At 21.1% G+C, this 27,974-nt stretch overlaps 6 protein-coding genes and 1 long non-coding RNA gene across 14 annotated transcripts; 4 read left to right on the top strand and 3 right to left on the bottom strand.

The window, feature by feature from the left end:
• Window positions 1–190: 190 nt before the first annotated feature.
• LOC122714256 (regulator of telomere elongation helicase 1 homolog) lies at window positions 191–4,402 on the top strand. The gene is made up of 14 exons (XM_043935445.1): window positions 191–512; window positions 586–1,009; window positions 1,093–1,348; window positions 1,441–1,704; window positions 1,820–1,913; window positions 2,025–2,130; window positions 2,203–2,409; window positions 2,500–2,662; window positions 2,754–3,011; window positions 3,085–3,324; window positions 3,390–3,893; window positions 4,062–4,206; window positions 4,317–4,346; window positions 4,395–4,402. Exons 1-14 carry the CDS (start codon window positions 380–382, stop codon window positions 4,400–4,402), a joined length of 2,832 nt encoding a protein of 943 aa, XP_043791380.1. The 5' UTR covers window positions 191–379.
• Window positions 4,403–4,417: 15 nt separating this feature from the next.
• Window positions 4,418–8,758, top strand: LOC122712447. Its single transcript, XR_006346341.1, has 3 exons — window positions 4,418–4,473; window positions 4,561–4,735; window positions 8,592–8,758. It is a non-coding gene; the product is annotated as an uncharacterized LOC122712447 (long non-coding RNA).
• Window positions 5,598–9,982, bottom strand: LOC122712416 (T-complex protein 11-like protein 1). Of its 6 annotated transcripts, none has more exons than XM_043932099.1 (8): window positions 9,787–9,982; window positions 8,549–8,662; window positions 7,538–7,657; window positions 7,152–7,446; window positions 6,527–7,045; window positions 6,246–6,430; window positions 6,005–6,171; window positions 5,598–5,939 (listed from the first exon to the last, which is right to left on the bottom strand). In XM_043932099.1, exons 2-8 carry the CDS (start codon window positions 8,557–8,559, stop codon window positions 5,692–5,694), a joined length of 1,545 nt encoding a protein of 514 aa, XP_043788034.1. In that variant the 5' UTR covers window positions 8,560–8,662; window positions 9,787–9,982; the 3' UTR covers window positions 5,598–5,691. The 6 variants fall into 6 exon arrangements, with proteins under 6 accessions (XP_043788034.1, XP_043788024.1, XP_043788043.1 ...); XM_043932089.1 differs by lacking the exon at window positions 9,787–9,982 and adding an exon at window positions 9,296–9,469; XM_043932108.1 differs by lacking the exon at window positions 9,787–9,982 and adding an exon at window positions 9,350–9,376.
• A 443-nt stretch (window positions 9,983–10,425) lies between these two features.
• On the top strand, window positions 10,426–14,478 carry LOC122712027 (apoptosis-inducing factor 1, mitochondrial). Its single transcript, XM_043931311.1, has 12 exons — window positions 10,426–10,789; window positions 11,367–11,656; window positions 11,820–11,880; window positions 11,969–12,123; window positions 12,197–12,324; window positions 12,406–12,581; window positions 12,674–12,865; window positions 12,987–13,180; window positions 13,259–13,511; window positions 13,608–13,786; window positions 13,887–14,087; window positions 14,187–14,478. The coding sequence occupies exons 1-12, from the start codon at window positions 10,699–10,701 to the stop codon at window positions 14,256–14,258; spliced, it is 1,992 nt and encodes a 663-aa protein (XP_043787246.1). The 5' UTR covers window positions 10,426–10,698; the 3' UTR covers window positions 14,259–14,478.
• Window positions 14,479–14,833: 355 nt separating this feature from the next.
• On the bottom strand, window positions 14,834–19,117 carry LOC122712510 (protein broad-minded-like). The gene is made up of 8 exons (XM_043932238.1): window positions 17,412–19,117; window positions 17,010–17,347; window positions 16,724–16,920; window positions 16,290–16,625; window positions 15,864–16,183; window positions 15,302–15,479; window positions 15,010–15,225; window positions 14,834–14,941 (listed from the first exon to the last, which is right to left on the bottom strand). Exons 1-8 carry the CDS (start codon window positions 19,091–19,093, stop codon window positions 14,834–14,836), a joined length of 3,375 nt encoding a protein of 1,124 aa, XP_043788173.1. The 5' UTR covers window positions 19,094–19,117.
• A 452-nt stretch (window positions 19,118–19,569) lies between these two features.
• LOC122711963 (TBC domain-containing protein kinase-like protein) lies at window positions 19,570–24,080 on the bottom strand. 3 transcript variants are annotated; one of them, XM_043931205.1, is made up of 14 exons: window positions 24,062–24,080; window positions 23,112–23,322; window positions 22,792–23,041; window positions 22,402–22,630; window positions 22,056–22,330; window positions 21,814–21,960; window positions 21,618–21,738; window positions 21,275–21,436; window positions 21,024–21,201; window positions 20,674–20,880; window positions 20,330–20,589; window positions 20,078–20,205; window positions 19,842–20,004; window positions 19,570–19,729 (listed from the first exon to the last, which is right to left on the bottom strand). In XM_043931205.1, exons 2-14 carry the CDS (start codon window positions 23,314–23,316, stop codon window positions 19,622–19,624), a joined length of 2,433 nt encoding a protein of 810 aa, XP_043787140.1. In that variant the 5' UTR covers window positions 23,317–23,322; window positions 24,062–24,080; the 3' UTR covers window positions 19,570–19,621. The 3 variants fall into 3 exon arrangements, with proteins under 3 accessions (XP_043787140.1, XP_043787131.1, XP_043787150.1); XM_043931196.1 differs by lacking the exon at window positions 24,062–24,080 and adding an exon at window positions 23,517–23,576; XM_043931215.1 differs by lacking the exon at window positions 24,062–24,080 and adding an exon at window positions 23,517–23,576 and having other exon boundaries at window positions 19,570–19,722.
• Window positions 24,081–24,414: 334 nt separating this feature from the next.
• On the top strand, window positions 24,415–26,592 carry LOC122711411 (60S ribosomal protein L10a). Its single transcript, XM_043930169.1, has 5 exons — window positions 24,415–24,517; window positions 24,987–25,142; window positions 25,682–25,830; window positions 26,080–26,252; window positions 26,359–26,592. Exons 1-5 carry the CDS (start codon window positions 24,513–24,515, stop codon window positions 26,527–26,529), a joined length of 654 nt encoding a protein of 217 aa, XP_043786104.1. The 5' UTR covers window positions 24,415–24,512; the 3' UTR covers window positions 26,530–26,592.
• Window positions 26,593–27,974: the final 1,382 nt, after the last annotated feature.

Here is a 27,974-nt window from a genome sequence, read left to right as displayed (position 1 = left end):
GATAATTGATTGATACACAATTTTACTTATATTAAATATTACAAAAAGTGTTCATAATATATATATTTATAGAAAATAAAATCTTTTTATTTTTAATTAATTTAATAATTAATTAAAATTAATTTGGAAAATTTTTTTCTAAAAAAAATATCTTTCTTTCAAATAATATTTTTTTTAAAGAAAAAAAAAAAGAAAAATTAATTACATATAAAATTAAAGCAAATATAAATGATTGTTAGGTATATATACATTTTTAATGGCACCTTCCTTTAGAATCTGGCGGGAATGCATCGTCCATTGATGTTAACATTTTTAAATTGATATTTTTTGTATTATAAAAAAATTGAATTATATATGTCATAAAATTTATAACGATACAATGCCAGATGTGACAATTAATAATATTATTATAAATTTTCCTTTTAAACCATATTCGATACAAGAAGAATATATGGCAAAAGTGATACAATGTCTTCAAAATAGTAAAAATGGTGTTTTAGAATCTCCAACCGGTATAATTTAATCTTTTTATTATTATATACACAATTAGTAATCAAAATATTAAAATTAACTTATAAAAAATAGGTACTGGAAAAACACTCAGTCTTTTATGTTCTTCCTTAAGTTGGTTATTAACAAAAAAAGCTCAATTGCAAGCACAATCATTAGTGAATACAATTGAAGAACCCAATTTTGGTGGACATTTTTTCAAACAATTAAATAATGAACTCAAAAAAAGTACAGGAAATTCAGAACCTATTATTACTTTTAATTGGAATGCACCAAAAATTATTTATGCATCTAGAACTCATTCTCAGCTTTCACAAGCAATGCAAGAATTAAAAAGAACTTCTTATAAACATGTAGGCACAGCTGTATTAGGATCTCGAGATCAATTATGTATTCATCCAGAAGTTTCTAAAGAAACTAATAGTTCAAACAAGATATATATGTGTCATTCTAAAGTAAAGTCTAGAACATGTTTTTATTATAATAATGTTGAAAGCAGGTGCAAGATTATACTACTAATATTTTTTAATAGCTTTATTAAATTTTATTAATATATTATTAATAAAAATATATATATTTTAGAAAAGATGATCCATTTTTTAAACAAGAAATACTTGATATAGAAGATTTAGTGAAAGCTGGACAAAAATTCAAATGTTGTCCATATTTTTTATCCAGAGAACTCAAACAAAATGCAGATATCATTTTTATGCCATATAATTATATATTAGATACAAAATCACGAAAAATACAGGGTATAGATATACAAAATAATATCATTCTTTTTGATGAAGCACATAATATTGAGAAAATCTGTGAAGAAACAGCATCATTACAAGTATTAAATTAATTTATATTACAAATAATTAATTGAATTTAATAATATTGAATGTTATAAAAAATAAATTGATTTTTATAAAATTTTTATAGATATCTAGTACAGATATTGCAATGTGCATTGATGAAATAACAGTTGTAATGGAAGATATGGCTAAGGATATTGAACAACAAAATAATTTTTTAATGGAAAATTCAGAAAATGTCCAAAAAGATTTTACTGCAGATGATTTATGCATTTTGAAAGCTATGTTTTTGGAATTGGAAAAAGCTATTGATGCTATATCAATTGTAAAACGTGATGAAGGAGATACATTTCCTGGTGGATACATTTTTGAATTACTAGGAAAGGCACAAGTAAATAATTAAATTATATATTCTAATATAATTATATAATATATCAATATTTTTATATGATTATAAAATATCTAATATTTATTCAATAAATAAAAATAATAAATATATTTAACAGTTAACTCATGGCAGAGAACAACTTGTAATAGAAAAATTAGAGAAAATTATTTTTTATTTAACTACTACAAGCACTTCTCCATTTACAAGAAAAGGTAATGCACTTCAAAAATTCAGTGATTTGTTAAAAACTGCATTTAGTAGTGATAATAGTTTACTCTCTAAAGAAAAAATCAAACAATATTATAAAGTATATATACAATTAGAAGAACAGAAAAAATCAAAACAAACTGATATTTGGGAGAAAAAAAAAATACTTCCAAAAAATGAAGGCAAAATTATTAATTATTGGTGTTTTAGTCCTGGATTTAGGTAAATTTTAATTATATTATTGTATTTAGTTTTAAATACATTGATCTTTATATATTGATTACAATGATAAAGTATGCAACAACTCAAAAACCAAGGAGCACGTGCAATAATATTAACAAGTGGTACATTATCTCCTTTGAAACCTTTCATATCTGAACTTGGAATACCAATTGAAATTCAACTAGAAAATTCACATATTGTAAAAGAAAATCAAATTTGTGTTGGTATACTTAGTCGAGGTCCTGATGGTTATTTATTAAATTCTTCTTTTAATACAAGGTATTTTTATTATTGTTATATTATTAAATATATTTTTAAAAAATATTAATTTTTATAATATGTCATTTAAAAATTATAATTTATATTTAGAAATGATCCAAAATACATAGGATCCCTTGGACAAACAATATTTAATTTTAGTTGTCTTGTTCCTTATGGTTTACTTGTATTCTTTCCTTCATATCCAATAATGAAAAAATGTAAAGAAGAATGGCAAAATACAGGTTTGTGGACTAAAATTGCAGATCGTAAAGTAATTATCTTTAATATTTATATTAAAATAATAATACATAATAAGATATAATAAATTATAAAACTGATAAAACTATTTATTTATATATTAGCCTATATATGTCGAACCACAATACAAAGATGGTTTTATTAATGTTATGAATGAGTATTATGAAAAAATTAAAGATCCTTCATGTAAAGGAGCTATTTTTATGGCAGTTTGTAGAGGTAAAGTGAGTGAAGGACTTGATTTTGCCAATGCAAATGGAAGAGCTGTATTAATTACTGGTCTTCCATTTCCACCTTTAAAAGATCCTAGAGTTATATTAAAACAACGATATTTGGAAGAGATAAGAAAACAAGATAAAGAGGTAATTTAACAATTTATAAAATATATAGTAAAAATTTATTAAATATTTTTATTTTATATATATTATTTTTTAGACTTTATCTGGCCAACAGTGGTATCAACTTGAAGCATCACGAGCTGTTAATCAAGCTATTGGTCGTATAATACGTCACAAAAATGATTATGGGGCTATAATTCTTTGTGATCATCGATTTGATAACCTAAGTTTTAAAAAACAGTTATCTGCTTGGCTTAGACCTCATATAAAAAATTTTGCTTGTTTTGGTATTATTGTAAAAGAGTTAAAAGGTTTTTTTAGATATGCAGAACATACTGTAAGTTTAATTTTATAAAAAGAAAATACTTAAGTACTGTTCTATTTTTTAATAATTATTTTCAGTTTCCACAACCAAATATAATTAATATACAATCTACAAATAGTTGTGTTTCATTACCAGCAGTCTCAGCATCATTTGACACAACTGTATCACGAAACATAAAAGTTAATTCTAAAGAGGATATTGTAATATCTTCTGAAGATACTTTTACTATTGATACTTATATTAGTGAAGATAAGAAAAATAAGCAATTAACTGAAACAAAAAGAAAAAATTTGTTTGAACTTTTAGAAACAGAATCAAAGCCTATAATTAATTTTAGTGATTGTAAATTGAAAAGAAATTATATCACTTGTGAGCTAACAAAAAATATTAATGAACCAATTATAAAAAAAAGAAAAATAAAAATGTTGCCAATAGAATTTAATGAACATTTATCAGCCCCTTCAACTTCTTCATGTGAGAATAGAGAAGGTACAAGTAATATAATACATTCTCAACAAATATTAGAAGAAACTAGTAATAAGACTGATAAAAAAACTTTGGGCAAAATGTACTTAAAAGAAGTAAGTTTTTTTTATACTTTATATATATTTTTATATTTATATATATAATTGATTATAATTAATTAAAAGTATGTGATTCAAAAATTTTAATAATAAATTAATATTATAATAACATTTGCTTAATTATATATACATTCAAAAACTTAAGTATATATATATATTTCTTAGGTAAAACTTTCTTTATCAGAAACAGATTATAAAATATTTGCAACAATGATACAAGATTATACAAAAACAAATAATTTGGAAATATTATTAAAAATACTTCAAGATTTGTTTTCACCAAATAAAGGATTATTTCATTTATTTATAGGTATTTATATATATATATATATATATATATATATATATATTAATAAAATATATAAAGAAAATAAAATATATAAAATATAATTTCATATAAACATTATATAAAATTTATAGGATTCAAACATTTTATAAAAAAATATCATATTTCTGAATTTGAAAATTATATTACTCTTGTCACAAATACACAAAAAAAATCATAATATTAAACATTTAAAAAAAAATTCATAATATATTAATATTTAAGAATTATTATTAAAATAAAATTATTTAAGTAAGTATCAATGAATTATATTTTAAGTATTAATGAATTATATTTATTTGATATCTTTACTTTATTTTTATTTTATTAATATTTTAGATTAATACAAATTTACATCTATTTTTGGAAGCTCTTTTTTCAAGAGTGATTATGATATAATTCAATTGACTTCAGCTTAAAATTTGAAATTATCTTGATTATCTGATTGAGCTTTTAGGAGCTTTAAGAAGATCCCAATTTAAATTTACTTAAAACATGAAGCCATAATATTAAGGTAATCTGATTTAATACTATTCCTGATGTTTCCTGGTTTGAATTCTCATAATTTTTCATTGTTATTTTTGGAAGTTTATGTTTCAGAATTCTAGTTTAAATTCATATGAAATAATTTTGTAAATTGATTTTCCAAACTATTTTAAATTTTATATTTTTTGTTGGATATCTATATCTTTTTTTTTTTAATTTATTTCATTATATAATAAAATCATATAAAATATTGTCATAATTATATTAAATTTATATTTTAATTGTGAACATTTATTAGTTAATAATTTAAAATAATTTTGTATAATATATCATAAATTTTTTAATAAAAATTATATTTATAAATATGTAATTTTATAAAATAAAAATAGAATATTGTATGAAATATGTATCTGAAATATGTTTGATGTCAAAATAACCTTAAAATAATTACATTTACTTCAAAATATGGAATAAAATTTCATTACAAATTGATTTAATCTTCGCATATATATACAAATATATATTACATATTGGTTTTGAATACAATACTTAAAATAACATTTGAAACATATTAAAGCACCAAGTACAAAAAAATAAGTTGTAATTAATATTATCATAATATTACAGATTGAAAAATTAAGTTACAGTTAAATTATACGTAAGATAATGTTTGCATATGATTAGAAACGAATAATTAATATTTGCAATGTGTGAAAATATGTTTTTTCCTCTTTATGTATATCTATTACTTGTATAATTATAATATTATTTATAACTTATATTAACATCAGAATCTTTCTATATAACGTTTTTGTTTTTATATTTCAATATTCTTTTCTTTTTTGTTAGAAAACTTAATTTATGAAAACAAATGAAGTGTTACTTTAAGATATATATTACTTATTTTTTTTAATTAATGTGCTATTTTATGAACACATAATATAATGTTTCCCTTACAAAAATTGATTTAAAATCTTAATTGTTTTATAAGTCCATAGTATGAATTGCACTTGTATCTTTATTATTTTCAGTTTCTTTTTTAATAAGTGCATTGGTTATAATTTCTTGATAATATTCTCCAAATACACTTCGATTATGAGAAATAAGTATTAAGAATTGAGCTACTATGGCTGTTAATTCTTCTTGAAGTGATGAAAGTCCAGGTGGAACTTGTTGCGGTGCCGCAGATTGAGATAATATTATTTTTTGTAAAAATTGACGAATTCTCAGATCTATAAAAAAAAAAATACAAAAATATTATATAAAAATATATTTCACAGATTATAAATATATTTACTTATAAGATGTCTAATTTTATGTCCAGGATTAATAAGATCCAATATTTGTCCTTCCAATAATGATTCCATTTCTACAGATAAGAGAGTAGAACCAATTTCTCGTAATGTTGTTCCTAAGTCTGTTTTCACTTGCAATACAATATTTGGCATTACAGTTTCCAAGTCCCTGCCAACAATAAAAATTTAATTTATTTGATCCTATTATTTATTATAACATACACATACTGTTCTCTTACATACTTATTTGAATGTACAGAATCTAATAATACATTAAGATGTTGTTTAATATTTTTCTTAAAACTTGATACTCCATGAATTGGCGCACCAACTGTATTATTTACTAACAATATTATAGATCCTATAATACTTAATCTGCTGGTTTTATCACGCAATTCAAGTAATCTACCTTGATCAAGCATTAATGTCTGTGAATGTACATGTAAATAAAATTTATTTTTAAATCAATATTAATTCAAATAATTTAAAATAATAATAATTATATTATCAATAAAGAATTATACTTCTGCATCTGGATTAAAATCCCATTCTAAAAGATCAAGATATGCTTCAGTTAAAAGACAATGTGTAAGCTGGCGCACAGCATTAATATCAGATGAATTGCTTGTAATTTTAGTTGGGTCATAGTGCCTTAATAACCATTTTTCTGTGAATTGTAGACCATTTGTATTAACTTTTAAGAATTCAGCAAACTTGGCTTTTTCATATTCAATACTTGAAGCAACTATATTTGGTCTCATCATAGTAATAGTAAAATTTGCCAAATCAAGTCTCATTAATTGTAATATTTCCATTATGCCTTTAAATATTTCAATGACATCTGTTTTTTGATTAAGTTCTCGAATCTTTTCATCTCTTACAGGTGCACAAACTTTACTCATAATTGATATTACATATTGTGCATAATGATGGAAATCCAAAACACCATTTTCTGCTTGTTGTCTAATTAAATCTACATCAAGTATTTCTCTCAAATTTTCTCTAATTTTTGCATGATGTGGTAATACTAATTCATCTAATGTCTAGAAAAAAAAATTATTAAATATAAAATATAAATTAATATATATATAAATTATATATAAACTATAAATTATAAATTATTTCTTAAAATTTATATAAATACATTACTTCTTTAATTTCTTTTAATAAAACCAATGCCTGAGTGTAATTTGGAGGATCTTCTTCTAATTGCTCTGCTAATAAATTCCAGAAAGCCTTATGCATAATTTCTTTTACTCTTCTATGGAATGTACCATCATCAGGTTCAAGTTTTTGTAATTGAAAATTTTTATCCACTGCAATTTCATGTGCTAATGCCATATTTTTCATACCATTTGCAGCTTTTATAATTTCTTCAAGAGAAACAAATTTCGGGGGTGAAGCTCCTATTAATCCGCTTGCCATGAAATTTGTTGTTTTTTGCCTGTATATAAATATTAATGTCAGAAATAAAAATATTCATTAATTCAAGAATAATTAAATTCATGAATTACAAGAATAATTATATAATTTACCCTTTTACATTTTCTTCTTCCGATTCAATATGGGAATCAGATTGGTAATCTACAGGTACAGATGTACTAGCTTCATTTATATTGCATTTTTGTTTTTCATCATTTTCCATTTTTTGATTCCTACACATTAATACAATTATTATAATTTACATAATTTTTATAACATAAATCATAAATGTTTAAAAAATATATCTATTATAACAAATAATGTGATTTAAAGAAAGCACAAAACAATATCTTATAAAGATCTCTCTCTTAAAAAAACAAATTATTGTTAAAAAAAATAATATTAATTAATATTATCAATTAATTATTAAATATTTTATTTAAATTAAAAAAATGGAAAGATTATTTTTTATATAACTGTAATTAATGTATTAATATTAATAATATTAAAGAAATAAAATAAAAATTCTCATTACAGAAAGATACACTGACCAAAATAAAATACCAGAAATAAAATTTAACAGTGCCATTGATTCTGGAAGTTTGCGATTAATGAAGAAATAGCAGAGAATAATATCCCACATTACTCCAATACTAACCAAAACTTTATTCCTAATAAAATATCATTTTATCATATGTTGAATAATATTTAAAAATATCTTTAATATTATAAAATTTTATATAATTAATTTTGTCTATAAAATTTTTTCTCTTCAATTCAAGAATTAATATATTTAATGTATTATCTTATTAATATATACAAATAATCAATATATTAATATATAATTATTAATATATATATTTAATTTAATATATGTTATTAATACAAATTTAAAACTTATTTTTTTTAAATAAAATATATTATAAAAACAAATTCTTATATATCTCAAATAGTTTATGAAATTAAAAGATAAAATTAGAAACCTGTTCTTTAATAAATAAATTATTTCCATAGTCAGATAATAGAACATAATAATTTATATAATTATTATTATATATATAAATATATATATATATATACAGATAATATATATGATTGAAATATATTATATATAAAAAATATACCTATCTGGCATGATTAATATTTGATTTAAATGTTTTGTTGTAGCATGATCTGCATTCAGAAACAGCTGGTACTTAAATGCAATGGATATTGAAGAAAAGGAGGTCAAACTTTGTCTATAAAAAGAACGTCCACAAGGTACATATAAGAATAAGACTTCCTACTTGATTTTAAAAAATTAATATAATATTTTTATTTTTCAACATCCTATCTTAAACTTACATTTGTCATAATATGTGACATTATAACAATTTTTAATTATAATTTATTTCATATTTGCTAATATATTTTGTCATATTTATTGTATTAAATATAAAAACATATAAAAATATAAAATAATCTTTCTATTTAATTGATACAAGAAATAAATAAAATTTATATATATTTGTAAATTTTTAATTTAAAAATTGATATGTTATGATTTTATCTTATATTTAAAAAAATATAATTTTTGTACTATATCTTATTAGAAATGCATTTTTCATAAGAACTTAATTTATAAATATTTCGCCTATTTAATATTTATCAGAAATAATAATATTTACATATTGTATGAAATATTATTCTCAATGTAATTGATATATTTTCTAATTTAATACACATATTGATCTGTTTACAAACAAAATTAAATCTAAAATATAATATGAATTTTTTTTATCGTGTAATTATTTCAAAAAATCATGAAAGTAATTTATTAAATTTAATTATATCTGATCTTATTCGTAATTTAATTAGAAAAACATATTTACAGTTTCACTAAAAAAGTCGAAATGCGTAAAATGATATCTGACTTGATGCTTTACCAAAATATTTCAATTTTTGTCATAATACAATTCACATTTCTATTTTAAATTTATCAATAATTTTATATATAAATTATCATATTGAGAAATCAATTTTGTTCCAAACAATTATAAATTGTGTATTTACAACTTGTTAGGTTGATGTTCAACAGTGAACTTAGGTGTATATGATTTGAAATAATAGCGTCCTCTGTAAGTTGTTTTTTTTTATTAAATTTCGTGCAATTAATTTAATTATTAATAAAAATTATCTTTAATATTTTTTATATTTTTGTATTTATAAATATATATATTGTATAAAACATTAAAAAATAAAAACACTTAATATAATATTGAAAATGTTGAACACATTACTTAATTTAAAAAAATATATATTATTCATAAATAAAAAAAAAGCTAATTTCAAAATAATGATTAAAGAAACTATGAATACTTACATATATATAATAAATTAATAGAAAATTGATTGTGACAAATATTAAAATTTATTGTAAATTAATGTGCCATAATGAGCACAATGTCCAATGATATTACAACAATAATCATGTCTTAAAAATTTCAAGGTATACATGAGTCTTTTTTGGAAATAATATGACTCATTGTTGTCCACCTTGAATTTCAAAAGTTATATTGATACATGAATTTATTTAAATCTTTTATTATATAAAAATAATAAAAATTTAATGATTATTATTTTTATTATTTTTAAAAAATTTATATGATAAATATAATAAATAAATTACTTCTATCATAAATATATGATATCTTGTTAATCTGTTATTTACAATTGTTCTTTAATATAGATTCCAAAATATAAGTTATTTTATTTAATCTATATCATAGTATTATTAATTGATAATATTATAATAATAATAGTTAATAATAATAGTTAATACTTCTATTTTTATTACTATATTATAAACTTTGTGTTATTTTTTATTTTTTATTTTTTATTGAATTCAATATGTGTGTATATGTTACATGCAATATATATGTATATGTATGTATTCAGTTATAATGTGCATTATTTGAACTAGAATGAAGTTGCATCATTGTTACTACGTCGTATGCGCAGCTGTCATTCGTTATAAATTGAATTTGTAATGCAAATTTTAAGATATTTACAAATTTTTTTCACATTGCAAGAAAAATTTCAGAGAAAGTGTTCAAAATCAATGTATGGTAAATACGATAATTCGGTTGTTCAAGAAATTTGGTAATGGAGTGTCCCGTGTCATTCAAGTATAAAGGGAAAACTGTAGAGCGACTTCCAGTCGTGCGTATGGATAACAGAACCGGCCACACGCGTTACCTCCATATTGCGTAAGGCCATAATTGGCCCTTCAAAAATGTTAAGTTACGGTAGAGTTATAAGACGATTGCCAAAACTTACAAGGCATTCACATGCTAATCACTTTTGTCGACCTTTAAAATATATTGGTAAGTTTTAATACACTGTATTTTTAAAAATATAATTTTTTTCAATTTATATAAATTTTTTTTTGCTTAATTTTTTATTATTTTTGAATTAAACATTAAATTAATTCTTTGTTTCTTGTTTTAATTATTATTAATAACAATAAGATTTGATAATTGTATATATATCTTCAGATAATAATAGTTTTTAATTGATATTTTGTGTTAAATGTACGGATATGTTTGATTACAAGGACACCACGCGATATAACCTCAAATTTGAATAGTGATTAAACTTTATCAATATAATTTTTTTATAAGATGAAATTTTTTATTGATGAAAATCTTGCCAAACTAAAATTAATATTTTTCTTATCGCTTATTATTAAATTAAATAATAAAAATTATTTTATGAAACATGTTTTTGTAATTCAAACAATTAAATATATTTTAACAATATTAAAAAACATATCCGTACATTTAACAGAAAATATCAATAAAAAACTAATAACAAAAATTTGCGTTCTATCCTTGTTAATGAATATTATGTTAATAAATATGATGAAATTATTTATAAAAAATCTTGTTTTCTTGATTTTAGGAATTGTCAGTGTTCATAATTTATTCTATAGTAATTATACAAATGACAAAACATATAAACCTTCAGGAACTACTATAAAACCTGAAGAATGTGTGCCTGAAAGTAGATATTCCAAAGAAAAGAGAAGTGTTCCTTTATGTGAATCTCATCCTAATGCATCTTGTCCACCATCTTGTTATGAAGTTTGCGGAAAATCAGATGATTCTCAAAAACCAAATGACAAAAAACCATCACCACCATATTGGAAGATATTGGCAACTTTAATCATAGCAGGAGTTGCAATATATGCGGTATTGATAATTTTATGTCACATTATTTCATCTTCATTGCTAATTATATTCAAAATAATATAAATTAAAATTATTATATATAATAAATTATAATAATATAATGTAATGAATTTTTTCTTTATTTAATATTTTTTAATATTTTTAATTTTTAAACATTTTATAGATATCTTCTACAAATTGGTTTACTACAAAAAAATCTGATTCTCAAAAGGATGTAAGTAAGAGTAAGTTGAATAAAAACTTGTTCCTATAAGATGTTTTTTAAATTTTAAATATCTAGAAGATTAATTTGTTTTTATCTCACATATTTAGGAAGAAAAGAAAGAAGTAGGAAATCACTTGAAAAAATTAAATCACCCCCTACTTCTAAATCATTCCCTTCGGAAATACCTTATCTTTTAATAGGAGGAGGAACAGCTGCATTTTCTGCATTTAGATCTATTAAATCTAAAGATCCTAGAGCTAAGGTATTTTGTAGTAATTTTTTTCCTTTATTTGCTAAAATTAGAATATAATAATATAACTAAATATTTTCTTCAGGTTTTAGTAATATCAGAAGAAGATTTACCATATATGAGACCACCATTATCTAAAGAACTTTGGCGTAATAAAGATAGAAAAATATCTGCACAATTACTTTTCAAGCAATGGAATGGTGCTCAAAGAAGGTAATAATTAAATAATTATTCATATGATCAGAAATTTATATTAGTTTTTTATGTTAGTGATTGATTATGTTATATTTATAGTATATTTTATGAACCACCAGAATTTTATTCAGATGTCAGTAAATTGAGTCAGTCTGATAAAGGTGGTGTGGCTGTTGCTAAAGGTTGGAAAGTTACAAAAATTGATGTTCCAAATAAAACTGTGATGCTTGATGATGGTTATGAAATAAAATATGACAAGTGTCTTATTGCAACTGGTAAATATAATTAATTTATATACAATTTCCAGATTTATATTTTAATTAATATTAATTATTTAGAATATATTTTAATTAAAATATATTTGTAGGTGTATCACCTAAAAATCTTCCAGTTTTTGAATCATTGCAAGATGATCTTAAAGATAAAATTATTACCTTCAGAAGAAAAGAAGATTTTCTTGATTTAGAAGAAGCTGTATATGATCCAAAATATAAAAATATTGTAATAATTGGTGGAGGATTTCTTGGATCAGAACTTGCTTGTTCATTGGCCCAAATCTGTAAGATTTTATTGTTTATTATTATTAATAATATAAAATCATAATATTAATTATAATTATTAGTATTATCAAATTAATAGCAATTATTAACCAAACTAATAATAATTATATTTTTATTCAGTACCGGAAAATAAAAATGTATATCAAGTATTTAAAGAAGCATTTATAATGGATCAAGTATTACCTCAATATCTCAGTGAATGGGCAACAAAAAAGGCAATATTAGAAGGTGTTAAATGTATTGCTAATTCTGAAGTAGAAGATTATTCTTATAAAAATGGAAAATTGTCTCTCATTCTTTCGGATAATCACATTGTATGTTTTATTTGCATTTCTATAAAAATATTGAAAATAGTACAATAAATACATTTTTTCTTTTTTTTACATGGAAAGATTGATGCTGATCAAGTGGTAGTAGCAGTAGGTGTTGAACCAAATATTGATTTGGCAAAAGCTTCGCATTTAGAAACAGATCCTGAAATAGGTGGTTTTCTTGTTAACGCGGAGTTAGAAGCAAGGAGTAATCTTTGGGTTGCTGGAGATGCAGCTTGTTTTTATGATATTAGACTTGGTAGAAGAAGAGTAGCACATCATGATCATGCTGTAGTTTCAGGAAGATTAGCTGGAGAAAATATGACTGGTGCAAGTAAGTTAAAATTTTGATATGTTAAAAATGATATATTGTATGTTAATAATAAATATAAAAAAAAAAAAACAAAATTCATATTTTTATATTCATTAGGAAAACCATATTTACATCAGTCAATGTTTTGGTCCGACTTAGGGCCAGAGGTTGGATATGAAGCAATTGGTATTGTGGATTCATCACTGCCAACTGTAGGAGTTTTTGTAAAAACAGACTCGGATACTACAAAAGCATCTGCTAATGATACATATGAATCTATATGTTCAAATAAAAAGGTAATGAATAATTTATTAAAAGTTATAAATATAATTTATTCTTTTATGGTTTATATATTTATACATAATGATTTTTATATTTTATATTTTTAAAATATAGAAATTAAATTCAAACGAAACACAAAATCCAATAGAATCAAATTTAGAAGAAAATGATAAATCTATATCTCTTGATGATGATAATTCAAAACCTAAAAAATATGATGATTTTGCGAAAGGAGTTATTTTTTATCTACGTGATGATATTGTGGTTGGCATAGTTCTTTGGAATATTTTTAATCGGATGTCTATCGCTAGGCAGGTGCGTTTATTAAAATTCACATAATACAAAACACTTTTTGTGGAAAGTGCTATTTCATGTGTTATTTTAAAAAATTAATTTCTCTTATGACTATTACAGGTGCTCGCTAGAGGCACAAAATATGATGATTTAAATGAAGTAGCAAAACTGTTTACTATTCATGATGACTAAACTAATAACATAAAAACTACATGACTATATTGTGTCATTGTATTACTGTACATAATGTTATTTATCTATCAGTTCTGAAATATTTTACAAATAAAAAAAAAGTCTATTATTGATATCTTATTCTTGAGTTTAAGAGGTACGACTTGTATAAATATTACATATAAGATATTTTCAAGTAAAATCTATAAATAAAAATATTCTCTCTTTATAGACAATGAAATATGTTTATTAAACTATTATTAGATGTGAATTTTATTAGAAAATAAATGATGATAAATATTTTCTTAGTTATTTAATTAAAGTTTAATATCATTTTTACAATAATTATACATATATGTATATATATATATATATATATATATATATATATATATGCATGTATACAATATTCATAGATGCTCACAATTTATTTAAATTAATATTTTAAAAAATTACTTTATATAGTAATGTTCAGTTTCGATTTTTACGTGCAAACATTTTTTACGTATCAATTATATTTCTTTTTTATTAATAAATATTCATTAAAAAATGAAAATTTTTATTATTTATATAACTATTTTTTATATTTCATTTTTTTAGTTGAATCCTTTAATTAAAAAATTAGGTAAAATTTTATTACTATATCTTTTATCTAATGAATCCATAAATCTAATATAATTATGACATTGATAATCATCCAAAACCTAAATAATATAATATAAATTATATGTATTTCATATATATTATATAATATATTAAATATATATAGTACCATATTTTCTGGCCATAATTTTCCACTTGTTATATTTTCCATTATTCGAAATTGACAATGATATAGAAGTGACGTACAATAGTATATTATGTAATCAGGAGAAAATAAAACACAAATTGTAAAAAAATGCATAATTTGAGGCCATGGAAGTAAACCCCAAAAGCATTGAGATATCATTAAATTACATATTAAGGACCAATCCACTCCAGAACTATTCTATATTGCAATATAAATTAATTAATAAAAGATTTTTAGTATTAAATAATTTTGAAATTTATTTTTCAATATATACCTTGAGTGCAAATTTAATATGTGGAAGTTCATTGCTAATAATACTTTCTAAAAATTGCATAAATATATATTGAGTGGCACATTCTTGTTTAGTATACTTATCTATAACTTTACCAAAATTAGTCCACAAAAAGGGAATTACCGGGAAATGAATTAATTGTGTAATAAACATTTTACATCTGAAATTAATTATAGTATGTATTATCATATTAAAATTTAAAAGGTCGATGATGATAAATAACTATCTTATGCGCATTTTTATTGCAATGATGACCAAGTTTTCAACCTGAGACCTGCTAATGATGATACATTGACTAGCTAGAGTTGCCCTATATTATTTTTCTTGAAAAAATATTAATAATTTCAATATTTTGTTCAAAAATGTTTAAATAGTTTAAAAATACAAAAAATATTTTTGACAAAATTTGAATTTGCTAGTAAAGGGTATATTCGCGGTCAACTGAAGCAATAAGAAATAAAAAAAAATTATCTAATAATTATAAAAATCTAAAATAAAGTTTATTATTAAAAATTTAAATTTTTTGTAGCAATTTAATGTATACCTGTTCATATCTCCTTTACAAATGATAAATACTGTAGATAGAAACCAATCAAAACCATCAAATTTTGTTGGTCTTTCGTAATGTATAAATGCATGACATTCATTTATAAATTTTTTTAATTTTTCTTTCATTTCAATTGTGTTTTCTAAAATATCATTTTGTTCTGCGTAATACAAAGCTAAATTAATCCCATGTATTTCTTCTGCAAACCAAAAATCTGTATTTGATGATATATTTTCTTTCCATTGAAAATTTTCTCCCCATTCTGCAGTAGGAATTGCTTTTTGCATCTGATCCACAAGTTGAATTAATACTGTATTCTAATAAAAAAAATTTATTTTGTGAGATTATAATAAGATATAAATTTTAAACAATTTAAAAAAATGTTAATCTATTTATTAAGTATAAATAAAAATTTATATATACTTTTATTGGATCTAATGATATTATATATGCTTCTCTAATTTGTTCAACCCAATTAATATCTAATAATACTGATTTATTTTCTCGAAGTAAAATTTCTAATTCAGTATCATACTCAGTTTCTGTGGATGAATTTTCTTTGTTTAATTTCAGAGGAGGTAGTTTTGGTAAATCATATTCTTCTAATTTAAAAGTTTCTTCTTCGTCTTTACTTTTAATAAAATATGTTTTAGATATAATTTTATGTCGTATTAATGTATAATTATCAATATATCTAGTATCTATTTCTTCATTTATAATTTCTTTTGTATCAAAATTTTGAAATTCTAACAAAATATTCTAGAAAAAAATGTTATAAATATTATTATAAATTATATTAATTTCAAAGAAATGAAAATTAAAATATTTTAAATTAATTAATTAAAATAATATATTACCTGAAAATTTAATAATTCTAATAAATATAAACAAATATTTAAATTCCAAATTACAATATTTAATGATAAAAGTCCTAAGTAATGATAATTTGATTCAGGATTTATTAAATTATTAAATAATTGTAATAAATTAAGTGGATAATTATGTTCTTCATTATTGTATGATTCTTTTACATTTGACATAAATGCGCAAAAACCTGTAAAATAAACAAATAATTATTTAATATCAGTAAATTATATTTTCAGTCAAAATAATGTAATGAAAAATTTTTATTTTTATTCGTACATTTAAAATTAAGAGAAAAAATACTTAATATATGTAAAAATTTTTGAATATTTTCATGATCCCATGGGTCATGAAAATAATGTGGATCCTGTAATACTTTACATGTCTCTGAAAGTAAGTTAGACAAAACATGGGGTGCCAAATTAGCAATTACATCATATCCCAAGTGAAAAAAAGCAGCAGATGATACAAAATTAACTACTTCAATTGATGTCCAAGACATTCTTAAAGGTGCAATAGATCCTTCAATTAATTCTTGAAATACTGATGATTCTTGAACAAGAGCTTTCAATCCAAATGGAATAGATACCATTTTAATCAATAATGTATTAACTGCACTGCAAATTATATTTTTTATATTCTATTTTATTCATAAAAACAAATTGTATATCAGTAAATTACCTATTTATCTGTTGAGCTTTATTTTCATTTTCAAAATAAGATTTATCTAATTTCTTATAAAAATATGACACAGCAGGATAAAATTCTTTTTCTATTTTATATTGTATTGTTTCATATGCATCAAATATATCAAATAACTTTTGTATTACATCAAATAATTCAAAAAGATATTCCATATTTATTAAAGATAAAGGTTGTCTTAACATATTTGAGGCTATTATTATAATAAACATAGCTGGACATTTTGATATACTTTTTTCAAAATTTACTGTATGTTCCTTGCATTCTGAGATAAGAAATAAAGAACCATCTATTGTGTCTAACATATGAAGAATAATTTTTAATGTATGTGGCCATATTTTAATATTATTTTCAGAAAAAGATGATAAATGACACAATGCAATATGATAAAATTCATAATCATACAATATTGTTGGTTTATCTAAAATAAATTGTAAAGCAAAACAAGAAACATTATATACACCACTTACTGTTTCTACAGATAATTTATTTAGAGCTCTCAAAGAAGCACTTAAAAATTTAGAAACTGAAAATGGAATGATTAAAATATTTTCTATTAAAAGTTCACGACCTGCTTCATAAGCACAAAGTTGAGACACAAAACATAAACAGTGAAGATAAGTTACTGTTTCTATTGTATTTCCATTAATAATAACTTCCATTGGATCATCATAAATAGAAATTGCTATAGAATGAGGAGGCTCTCCTAATCCTTTTTGTACATAATGCATTACTTGTTGTAATAAATTTGGTGATTTTCCTAAAGCAGTTAAAAATATTTTTCTAGTAGCAAGATTTACAATCCATTTTTTACTCCAATCAGCACATGGTTCTAATACAGAAATAATATTCAGTATATTTAATGTTTTTTGCTGCATTATATTTCCAGATACATGTGTACTCAAAAATGTAATAAATTGTTCTATTAATTCTTCTATAGTTTTATCAGGACTTCTTATATTTTTCAGTTTTTCTTCATGATAATGAATTATTAAATGTATGATACGAAATACTCTTTCATGTAAAAAAAATTTAAAATTAATTCCAGAAATTAGTGTAGGTAAAATCTCAAATGTCTTTTGTGAATCATATTGAAAATCAAAGGCATTTAACAAATTGATATATACATCGTATGATTGTAAACAAGTGATCAATTTTGCATGTACTTGTAAACTAGCTTCAAAAATAGGTTTACTTTCGTCTACAAGACCTTTTAATAAAGCTTCTTGAAGTGAATCCCATATAGGATTATTATTTAAATTTGAAAGTTCACTTTTTAATAAAATTTCATAACCAGCTAATCTAACATGAATAGGTTTATCTTGATTAATTTTATCAAGAATAACATTATAATATTCATCATTATTTAATGGAGAATTCCAATCTTCACTTGTTTGATCACTGATGCAAGAAAAGGACGATTGAGGTCGAGAATCAGAAATTATAGTTGATTCAGATCTCGAAGCAGATTGTTCAAGAATTGTAGCTTTCATAGAATTTACTAAAATGGACATTTCCTTTGAACGTATAATATTTTGAGCTATATTAACATTATTTGTATCTTCTTTTAATGATCTTTGTATATTATTTTCAAATTCTCTTTTTAAACATTTTTTTATCCACTTTTGAAGATTTGGAGAAATATTGCCTTCCATATTCATAAAATAAATAAATCTAATTATATAATCGTGTTTAAAGGATTATAATAATCATAAACATACATGAAATAATTATTTAAAATTGTAATGTTTTGACTGAGTTTCTATGGTTACTATCTATTATATATATATATATATAGAATACATATATAGAATACAGATATAGAATAGTATAGTATAATAAATAGATATAGTATACTACAATAAAAATTTAATTTCATAATACATGTCATATATATGTTTTATTTATATACTTATATATTATATACTTATTATTTATTTCATTATTTATAATTTTAATGATTGGAAATTTAACAATAGTAATCTCATAAAAATAAAAAAATCAAACTATTAAAACATATAAATAAAATTAATATTTATATATATACAAATTTTATAATTTTCTAATATAGAAATAATTATTAATTATTTTAATATAATTTATATTAAAAATTGTTAAATACCTATACAAATATATATATATTTTTTATATTATATATATTATATTATATATATTATAAATATCATTTTTTAACGCACTGCTACTATAACATTTGGAGATTTCGCCCGTAAAGCAGAAATTCCTCCTTGTAAAGAACATACACCCATAATTCCACATTTTACTAAGAAATCTGCAAACTACAAAATTTTTAACTAAAAGTCTTATATAAAAGTCTTTATAAAAGTCTTAATCTTAATATTGAAAAATATAAATTTCATAATAATATAAATTTCATAATATAATATTTACCAATGCATTATTTTGATCATGGGGTCCAATAATTATGACAATACTATTTTTATTTTCTACGAGTGGTTTTGCATGTGATCCAAGGGTTTCAATATGAGTTAAAGAAAGTTGTACACTTGTAAATGGAATATTAATACTACCTATTACAGCACCTCTTTCAAATCTATATAAAAATAGTAACTATTATATAGAAAAAATAATTTGGAATAACTATAATTTTTTTGTAAAATACTCACTGTATATTATTACGTACATCTACAGCTATCAATTTCTCAGGACTATTATCTAATAAATCTAAAAAATCATCAACAGAAATTCTAGGCATTTTTTCAGTCCCAGGTTCTAATTCTGACCAATTTATATTCTGTAAAAAAATGTTTAAGAATTTTTTACAATTTATTATTATTTATTATTTAATTTATATAATTATAGCAATAAATTATTAAAGAATACATATAAATATATCATCATAACATATTAATTTATACCTTTGGTTGATTAAATTGATGTTTTCTATAAGTAATACTAGGTGGTGTACTTTGATACATCATCATAGAATCTTTAACACATAATTCTATATCGATTTCAGGAAGATCAGAAAATAAAAGAATACATTCATTAAAACCTGAAGTTAAAAGAGAATCTCGCAATTGTTTCAATATAGCTAATCCAACAAGAAGTGGAAATGAAGAATCTCCTAATAAGAGTTTATCCCATAAATGGAGTATTTTGTGAAGTGGAAAAACATCTAAAATAAAAAAATTAAAAAATGAAACAAAAACAGTAAAAAAAATTTTACATAATTCGAGTAATAATAAGATAAATAACTTACGTGAAAACATTGTTAGAAACCATGGAATAGCAAATAATTCTGGTACAAAATTAATTGATCTAAGATGATTAGCTAATTGAGGGTCATGAAAAGCTATAATTTGTGAAAATTTTCCTAAATATTCTTGTATAACAGCTGAATTATCTTTTAAGAAGAATTTGTGAAGATATTTTGGTATAAATGCAGATAAACATTCAAATGCTCTAGCTGAAATTACAATATATAATAAATAATATATACTATAAATATAATAACTATAATATATATACTATATATATACTATAAATATAATATAACTATAATATATATATATACTATAAATATACTTTGTGATATATTTAAATTAATACCTTCGTTATTAAAGTTAAGATAAAGAAATGGAGCTGTTAAAGAATCTAATCCTTGCCAATAAACATAATGAGGATTATTTCGAACCCATGCTTTGAGTAATCTTTGTAATCTCTCATGACCAGCACCAGATGACAATAATTCACTATATTGATGACATCTTGGTATATCTACTTCTATCTATATAAGATATTTTTAACATGTTAAAAATAAATAATTTAATGTTATTGTTAATTATTGTGAGATTAATTACTTGTCGATCTGTATGAGTTGGTGTTTCTTTATCAATCATATCATAACGTTTTTGAATATCACCAGTAATACCAAGTAATGCTGCCCAAACAGCTCCTCTAACAGGTGGTGGTATATCTTTATGTGCTTCTTTAATGATTACTTCTCGTGTAATTGGATATACCTAAATTATAAATAAATAAATATAAAAAAATACAAATAAATACGAAATATTTTACTATGTAAATTTTAATTCATAATTTATAATAATAATATGTATTTTTTAATATGTAATTTTATATATATTAAGTTCAAAAAAAATATATTTTTAATTTTTCTATGAAAAATTACTATTTTTAAATTACCTGTAGCAATCTATCATATAAAACAATTCTATAAAATTGATATTCTGTATCTCTTTCCCTTATGATTAAAGGTAACTGAGAAGCAGCATCTATTAAATCTTCTTGTGATTGAACATGCATTCTATAAAATAATTAACAAATCATTAAAACAAGACAAAAAAAAAATGAAATTTAGATTTATATTTATTGTACTTACTGATTTGTTAACCATGGATAATTTGCAATATATGGAATATGAGATAAACGTTGACGTAATGTATCAAGAGGGACTTTAACAACACGTAAATCAAGTAAACCTGCTGTATCTCTCCTTCCAAACATTTGACCTAAAAGTATTACTAAACTAAAAAATGAATTAATAAATTATATTTTATTTTAAAAAAATAATATTACATAAAATAATATAATAATTTATTAAATTATTAAATTTATAGTTACTTTGGAATGGATAAAATAGGTGGTCTTGATCTGATAAGTCCTTGTTTCTTTAATTCTACAGTAATATCTCCTCCTGCTAATTGCCATAAATAATACAATTCATCCATTTTCCTAACAATTACATTTTTATATAGACTTTTTTTCTTTTCTTTTTCATTTTTTAATAAAAATTCGTCAAATATTGGCAATTTTAATAATTCTTCTGGTATTTTGCGTTTTGAAGGATGAATTTGAAGGCAAGAATCTATAAATTCTTTTACTTTATCAGGTAAATCCTATTATAATAATAAAATATTACAATTACAAAAATAAATATGAAATGTCAAATATAAATGAAAAAAATTACCTTATATGTGTTATAACAATTGGTTTCTCTTGCAAGACGTTCAAATACAGAAGTTTCACAATGAATGAGACTAAGAACCTTTCGTAAACATTGGGATAATTTTACACCTGACCATATTGATTTTGTCAATAGTAATTCTGCAATAATTATTCCTAAAGACCAAGAATCTACTTTTGCACTACTGACACCAGGACTTAAAAATACTTCAGGTGCTGTATATTTTGGATAACTAAAAATAAAATGCACTATACATTTAAGAAATACTTGTTATTTATATTTTTTTTTTTATCTCTAAATATTTAAAATCACAAATTTAAAAAATTATATTAAATCTATATTTTTAAAATTATTTGTTTTAAGTTTTAAGTTTTAAGTTTTATTAATACATACCCAATAGGAAAAGATACATTTTTTCCATTATCTGTCATATAATATAAACCAAAATTATATAACTGCACATTTCCACTTTTATTAATTAATATATTTTCAGGACTTAAATGTCTATGTACTAAATTTAACATATTCATATGTTGTAAACCTAATAAACATTGAAATGCTATTTTTATAATATTATCTATATTTAAATTTTGTTTGTTATTCAATGGGTCTCCATTATATTCTGCAACCACTACTATGCGTTCTATAAAAATAAATTTTAATTAAATAATTATATGGAATATTATTTATTTTTTAATTTTTTAAATTTTTACCATGTTTACTTCTAATTATGTCAAGATATGTAGATAAATTTGGATGATGAACAGTTTTTAAAAATTGAGATTTTCCATAAATAGTTATTGAATTTGGTGTAAGAGGTAAACCATTACTACCACAAACTTCGACTGGATGACTTTGAGCAAAAAATGTCATTCCACCAAAACATCGTTCTTCATTTTCTAGAAGTGCTGGACACATTTTTGACTATAATATAATAAAATAATAAAATAAAAATACATTTTAGATCATCACTAAAATAATGATTAAAAAATTAATTTAATTTTTTAACAATACAAAAAATTTAAATATATTATATATTTTTTTTATATATTTCTTTTTATATATTTTATTATATATTTAAAAATGCTATGTATTATAATACTATAAAATGTACGTACTTGATTTATTTATAAATTTTTATAAAATTTGAATATAGTTAATATTTACATGATTAATTTTATTTTATTTATTTAACTTATTTATTATTTATTTAACACTTATGATATTATATTATAAGTTATAAAAATATGTTTAATTATTTCTTTAGAATTACATTTTTTTATAATTATTTAAAATTAACTAAATTATTTAAAATAATCATTTATGATATGATTATAATTTTTATCAATGATCTATTTATCAATGCTGTTTATAGAAAAGAAAAATAATATTCACTTCATCTGGATATATCATTTCTCATTTTTTATATATAATTTGTTAAAACAAAATATCATTTGCTTGTAATATATAATGATTATACATTAATATAAAAATAAAAAAAATATAATTTATTATATTAATTATTAATAATTAAAGAAAATTTTTTGGCAAAAATCAAATAATTATTTAAATCTTTCATTTATTTTTATTTTATCACGGATAATAATAAACTAAATCTCTGGAAATAAATAAATTAAATCATATTGTGATATTATGATTTCACCTATTAGTATTTAGTATTAAGATAATATTTAGTGTTATATAAAATACAATAGTCTTGACATCAGTTCTTGCCATTTTAATTGCTTATTTTCATGAAAATGGATTTCTTTTTCTATTTTATTTAAAAGATTTAATATTATTTTATTTGTGTAATATTTTTTTTAAATGAAAAATTGATATTTAAAATTGCTAATATATTTCTTTTAAATTTTAATCATGTTTTATATCATATACTCTTTTTTGTTATAAAAAAACAGCAAAGAATTTTGAAACTACAAATGCGCCATCTATAATACCTTTAAGAAATATAAGTAGAAATTTTAATATGATATCTATCTAGTAAATATATATTCTTTTCACTTGATTTTACTTGTCCACACTATTACATTTCTTTCTGATTTTAGTCAGACAAGTGGATAGTCGAGTGATTGTAATCTGTGTATAGAGATATAATGACGTGAGTATTTAATCTGTTTATATTTTAAAAATCCAAAATTTTATATTTTTAATATTATAAATAATATATTTTTTAATATATCTTTTTAATATAATTATTAGTATTTTCTTTAAATAATTATTCTATTAAATGTTATATTGTAGTATTAATACTTCAAAACGTATGGTTCCACGTTGTATCATAAATTCATAAATATTTTTTTATAAAATCAATCTTAATTATTTAAAAATTATTTATATAAATATAAGTAAAAACATATATTTAAATTACATTTTAACAAATTAATGTAATTTTTCTCTTTCTGTTATAGCAAAAAATTAATTTTTTTTTATTTTTTTTTTTATAATTTTTAATATAATTTTAAATTTTTCAACTTATGTACATATTTTGTGTATTCTATAAATTATAGTGTGGTACAAAAAAATATATAATGATTTTAAATTTCTGATGTAATAATTTTAATGAATAGGTCCAAAGTATCGCGTGATACTCTTTATGAATGTGTGAATGCTGTCCTCCAACACTCACAAGACAAAAAAAGGAAATTCTTAGAAACAGTGGAGCTCCAAATTGGATTGAAGAATTATGATCCACAAAAGGACAAACGTTTCTCAGGCACTGTCAAGTATGTTTTTACCTGACATGGAGGATTCCTTTCGGTTTTTGATGATTCTTAAATCTATTTTTCTTTTTTTCTTTTTTTTAATTAATGTCCGAAAAGATTACCTCATATATAGTCAGGAAGCTGGGTTTCACCTAGCGGACCTTTACCCAGGGTCTTAAATAAATTGGGGAGGTATTTTACCTTTGTTTTTATTCCAGGATCATAACTTATGATCCTACAGGTAAGTTAATATTTGATTGTGGCAATTATTTATTCAATTTAATTAATGAAATTAATGTTCAGTGATGATAAATTATATATTGCATGTATTATCTGAATAATTTATGTTGTTCTTCAATAATGCCACTGAGAACATTGCCTTTCATATATGTATTTTTATTTTTGTATAATTATAATAATTTTAATTTTTATTTTTTCAATATTGTTATTTCTTATATTAATAATATATTATATTAAAATTATGAGTAATAAGCAATTTTCATTCAAAATTGTTTATATATATATATGAGTATTAATTTATATATGTTATATTATTAAAGGTTAAAAAATATTCCAAGACCAAAAATGCAAGTTTGTGTTTTGGGAGACCAACAACATTGTGATGAAGCTAAAGCTAACAATATTCCATATATGGATGCAGAAGCATTGAAAAAATTGAATAAAAATAAAAAACTTGTGAAAAAACTAGGTAATCAAAAATTTTTTATTTTATATATTTATTTTTTTTTTATGTATTATTCTCTTATTTTGTCTTCCAAAAAGCACCATTGTTAACTTATAATTTTTAACACTGGTTGTCGAATGGAAGAAAATTAAATTCTTCACTTGGTGAGGACGTTGTGTTTCATTACTTCGTATCCTCAATCCGTGTTGAGACATTTTTTTTAAATTAATTTTATTATTATTATTTAAAAATTAACTTATGTAATTTTTTCAGCCAAAAAATATGATGCTTTCTTAGCTAGTGAATCTTTAATTAAACAAATTCCACGTATTCTTGGTCCTGGTCTAAATAAAGCTGGTAAATTTCCTGGTCTTCTTTCTCATCAAGAATCAATGGTAGGGAAAATTGATGAAGTGAAAGCTACAATTAAATTTCAAATGAAAAAGGTAAATCTTGTTTTATATTTATTGTACTATTGTATTATAAATCCTTAAAATTACAATTTTTAATATTTTTTTTAAAATATAATATGAAAAATTTTGTTGTTTTTAGGTATTATGTTTGTCAGTAGCTGTAGGACATGTGGAAATGACTCCAGATGAACTAGTACAAAATGTACATCTTTCAATTAATTTTTTGGTTTCATTATTGAAAAAACATTGGCAAAATGTGCGTTCTCTTCACATTAAATCTTCAATGGGACCTCCTCAAAGATTATATTAATGTAATTGGTATAATAATATTTCTCATGCATAATGAAAAAATAAAACAAGAATAAAAGTGTAATATATGGTGTTATTTATTATATAAAATTTCCCATTTGATTTTTGTAAATAATAAAATTTAATAAAATTTATAAATAAATCAATGTAATTAATAAATCGTATTAATACATAATTAATACATCAAAAATTAAATTTTATAAATTTACCAAAATGAAATATTCTAATACAATACATCATAATATATAACATTTTATATAAAAATAAAATTAGGTGATAAAATAAATTTCATAGTAGACGTTGCGAATATTAAAAATTTCATATTATTTGATTTATATTTTTTAAAATATTTATTTGTAAATTATTAGAAAATTCGAATATCAATTTTTTGCAATTTACATTTTTTCATGCTAAAACTAATATTACAATTAATTAGAAAAAAAAAAAATTGTGAAAAGCATGAATTTAAAACTATCATAGATATTCAATTAAATAAAATAAGGTATTTATTCATTATTATTGAATTTGTACATATCATAATCTTAATTAATGATGAAATAAATTTTTATAAATAAATAAATTATATACATTATCTTAAATAACATATATATATTTTGTGCTGCCAATGTATACATGTAATTTATTTATATAATATATATTGCTAAATTATTTTTGTTTTTATACACAAAAAATACTAGTATAATTGTATAAAACAAATATTAAAGAATCTCTATTATTTAAAAAATTGTAAATATCACTTATTATTAATAAGTTTGATATTATATGTTATAATATTTATTAATATAATATTTATAATATTTTCAGAATATACCATCATCTAAATCCAATATATGAAAATATTTCAAAAAAGATAAAAATATTATCAAATTAAAAATAAAAATATAAATATAAAAATCAACAATTTTAAAATATATGTACAATTTCAAATATTTTATTTGTTTTGTATATTATTATATGTATAAAAAAAATATAAAAATATGTATTTATTTTTTTAGAAAGAAAATATTTATAAATATGATTGAATATAAAAAAAATATGTTATAATTGCAAATATTTTAATTACATGTTTTAATTAATTATAATTTTTTTATTTTATCTCATTTTTTAAATTTTTTTATATATATTTAGATATTTAAAATATTTTAATTTCTACAAAAAAGTTAAAATATTTCTTACATAATATTGTATCATGTTTTATTTATAATAATATTTCAATTAAGTTTTATTATATTATAAATATCCAGAACAAAAAATATCAACATTTTTTAAGTATAAGTCATGTGTTTGTTTATTGTTTAAATATATTAAAAATTAATAACATAATACAATAGAAAATTATAAATATTTTTAAAATATCTTAAAATTAATATATATTATATAAATTTTACATTAAAAAGAAAATTTTTGTATGTAATAATTTATTTA

Source organism: Apis laboriosa, unplaced genomic scaffold, assembly GCF_014066325.1.
Source record: "Apis laboriosa isolate Shangri-la unplaced genomic scaffold, ASM1406632v1 scaffold112_cov148, whole genome shotgun sequence".
NCBI lineage: Eukaryota > Metazoa > Arthropoda > Insecta > Hymenoptera > Apidae > Apis > Apis laboriosa.
Note: the sequence above shows the minus strand (reverse complement) of the source record. Positions and strands in the feature narration are given on the sequence as shown.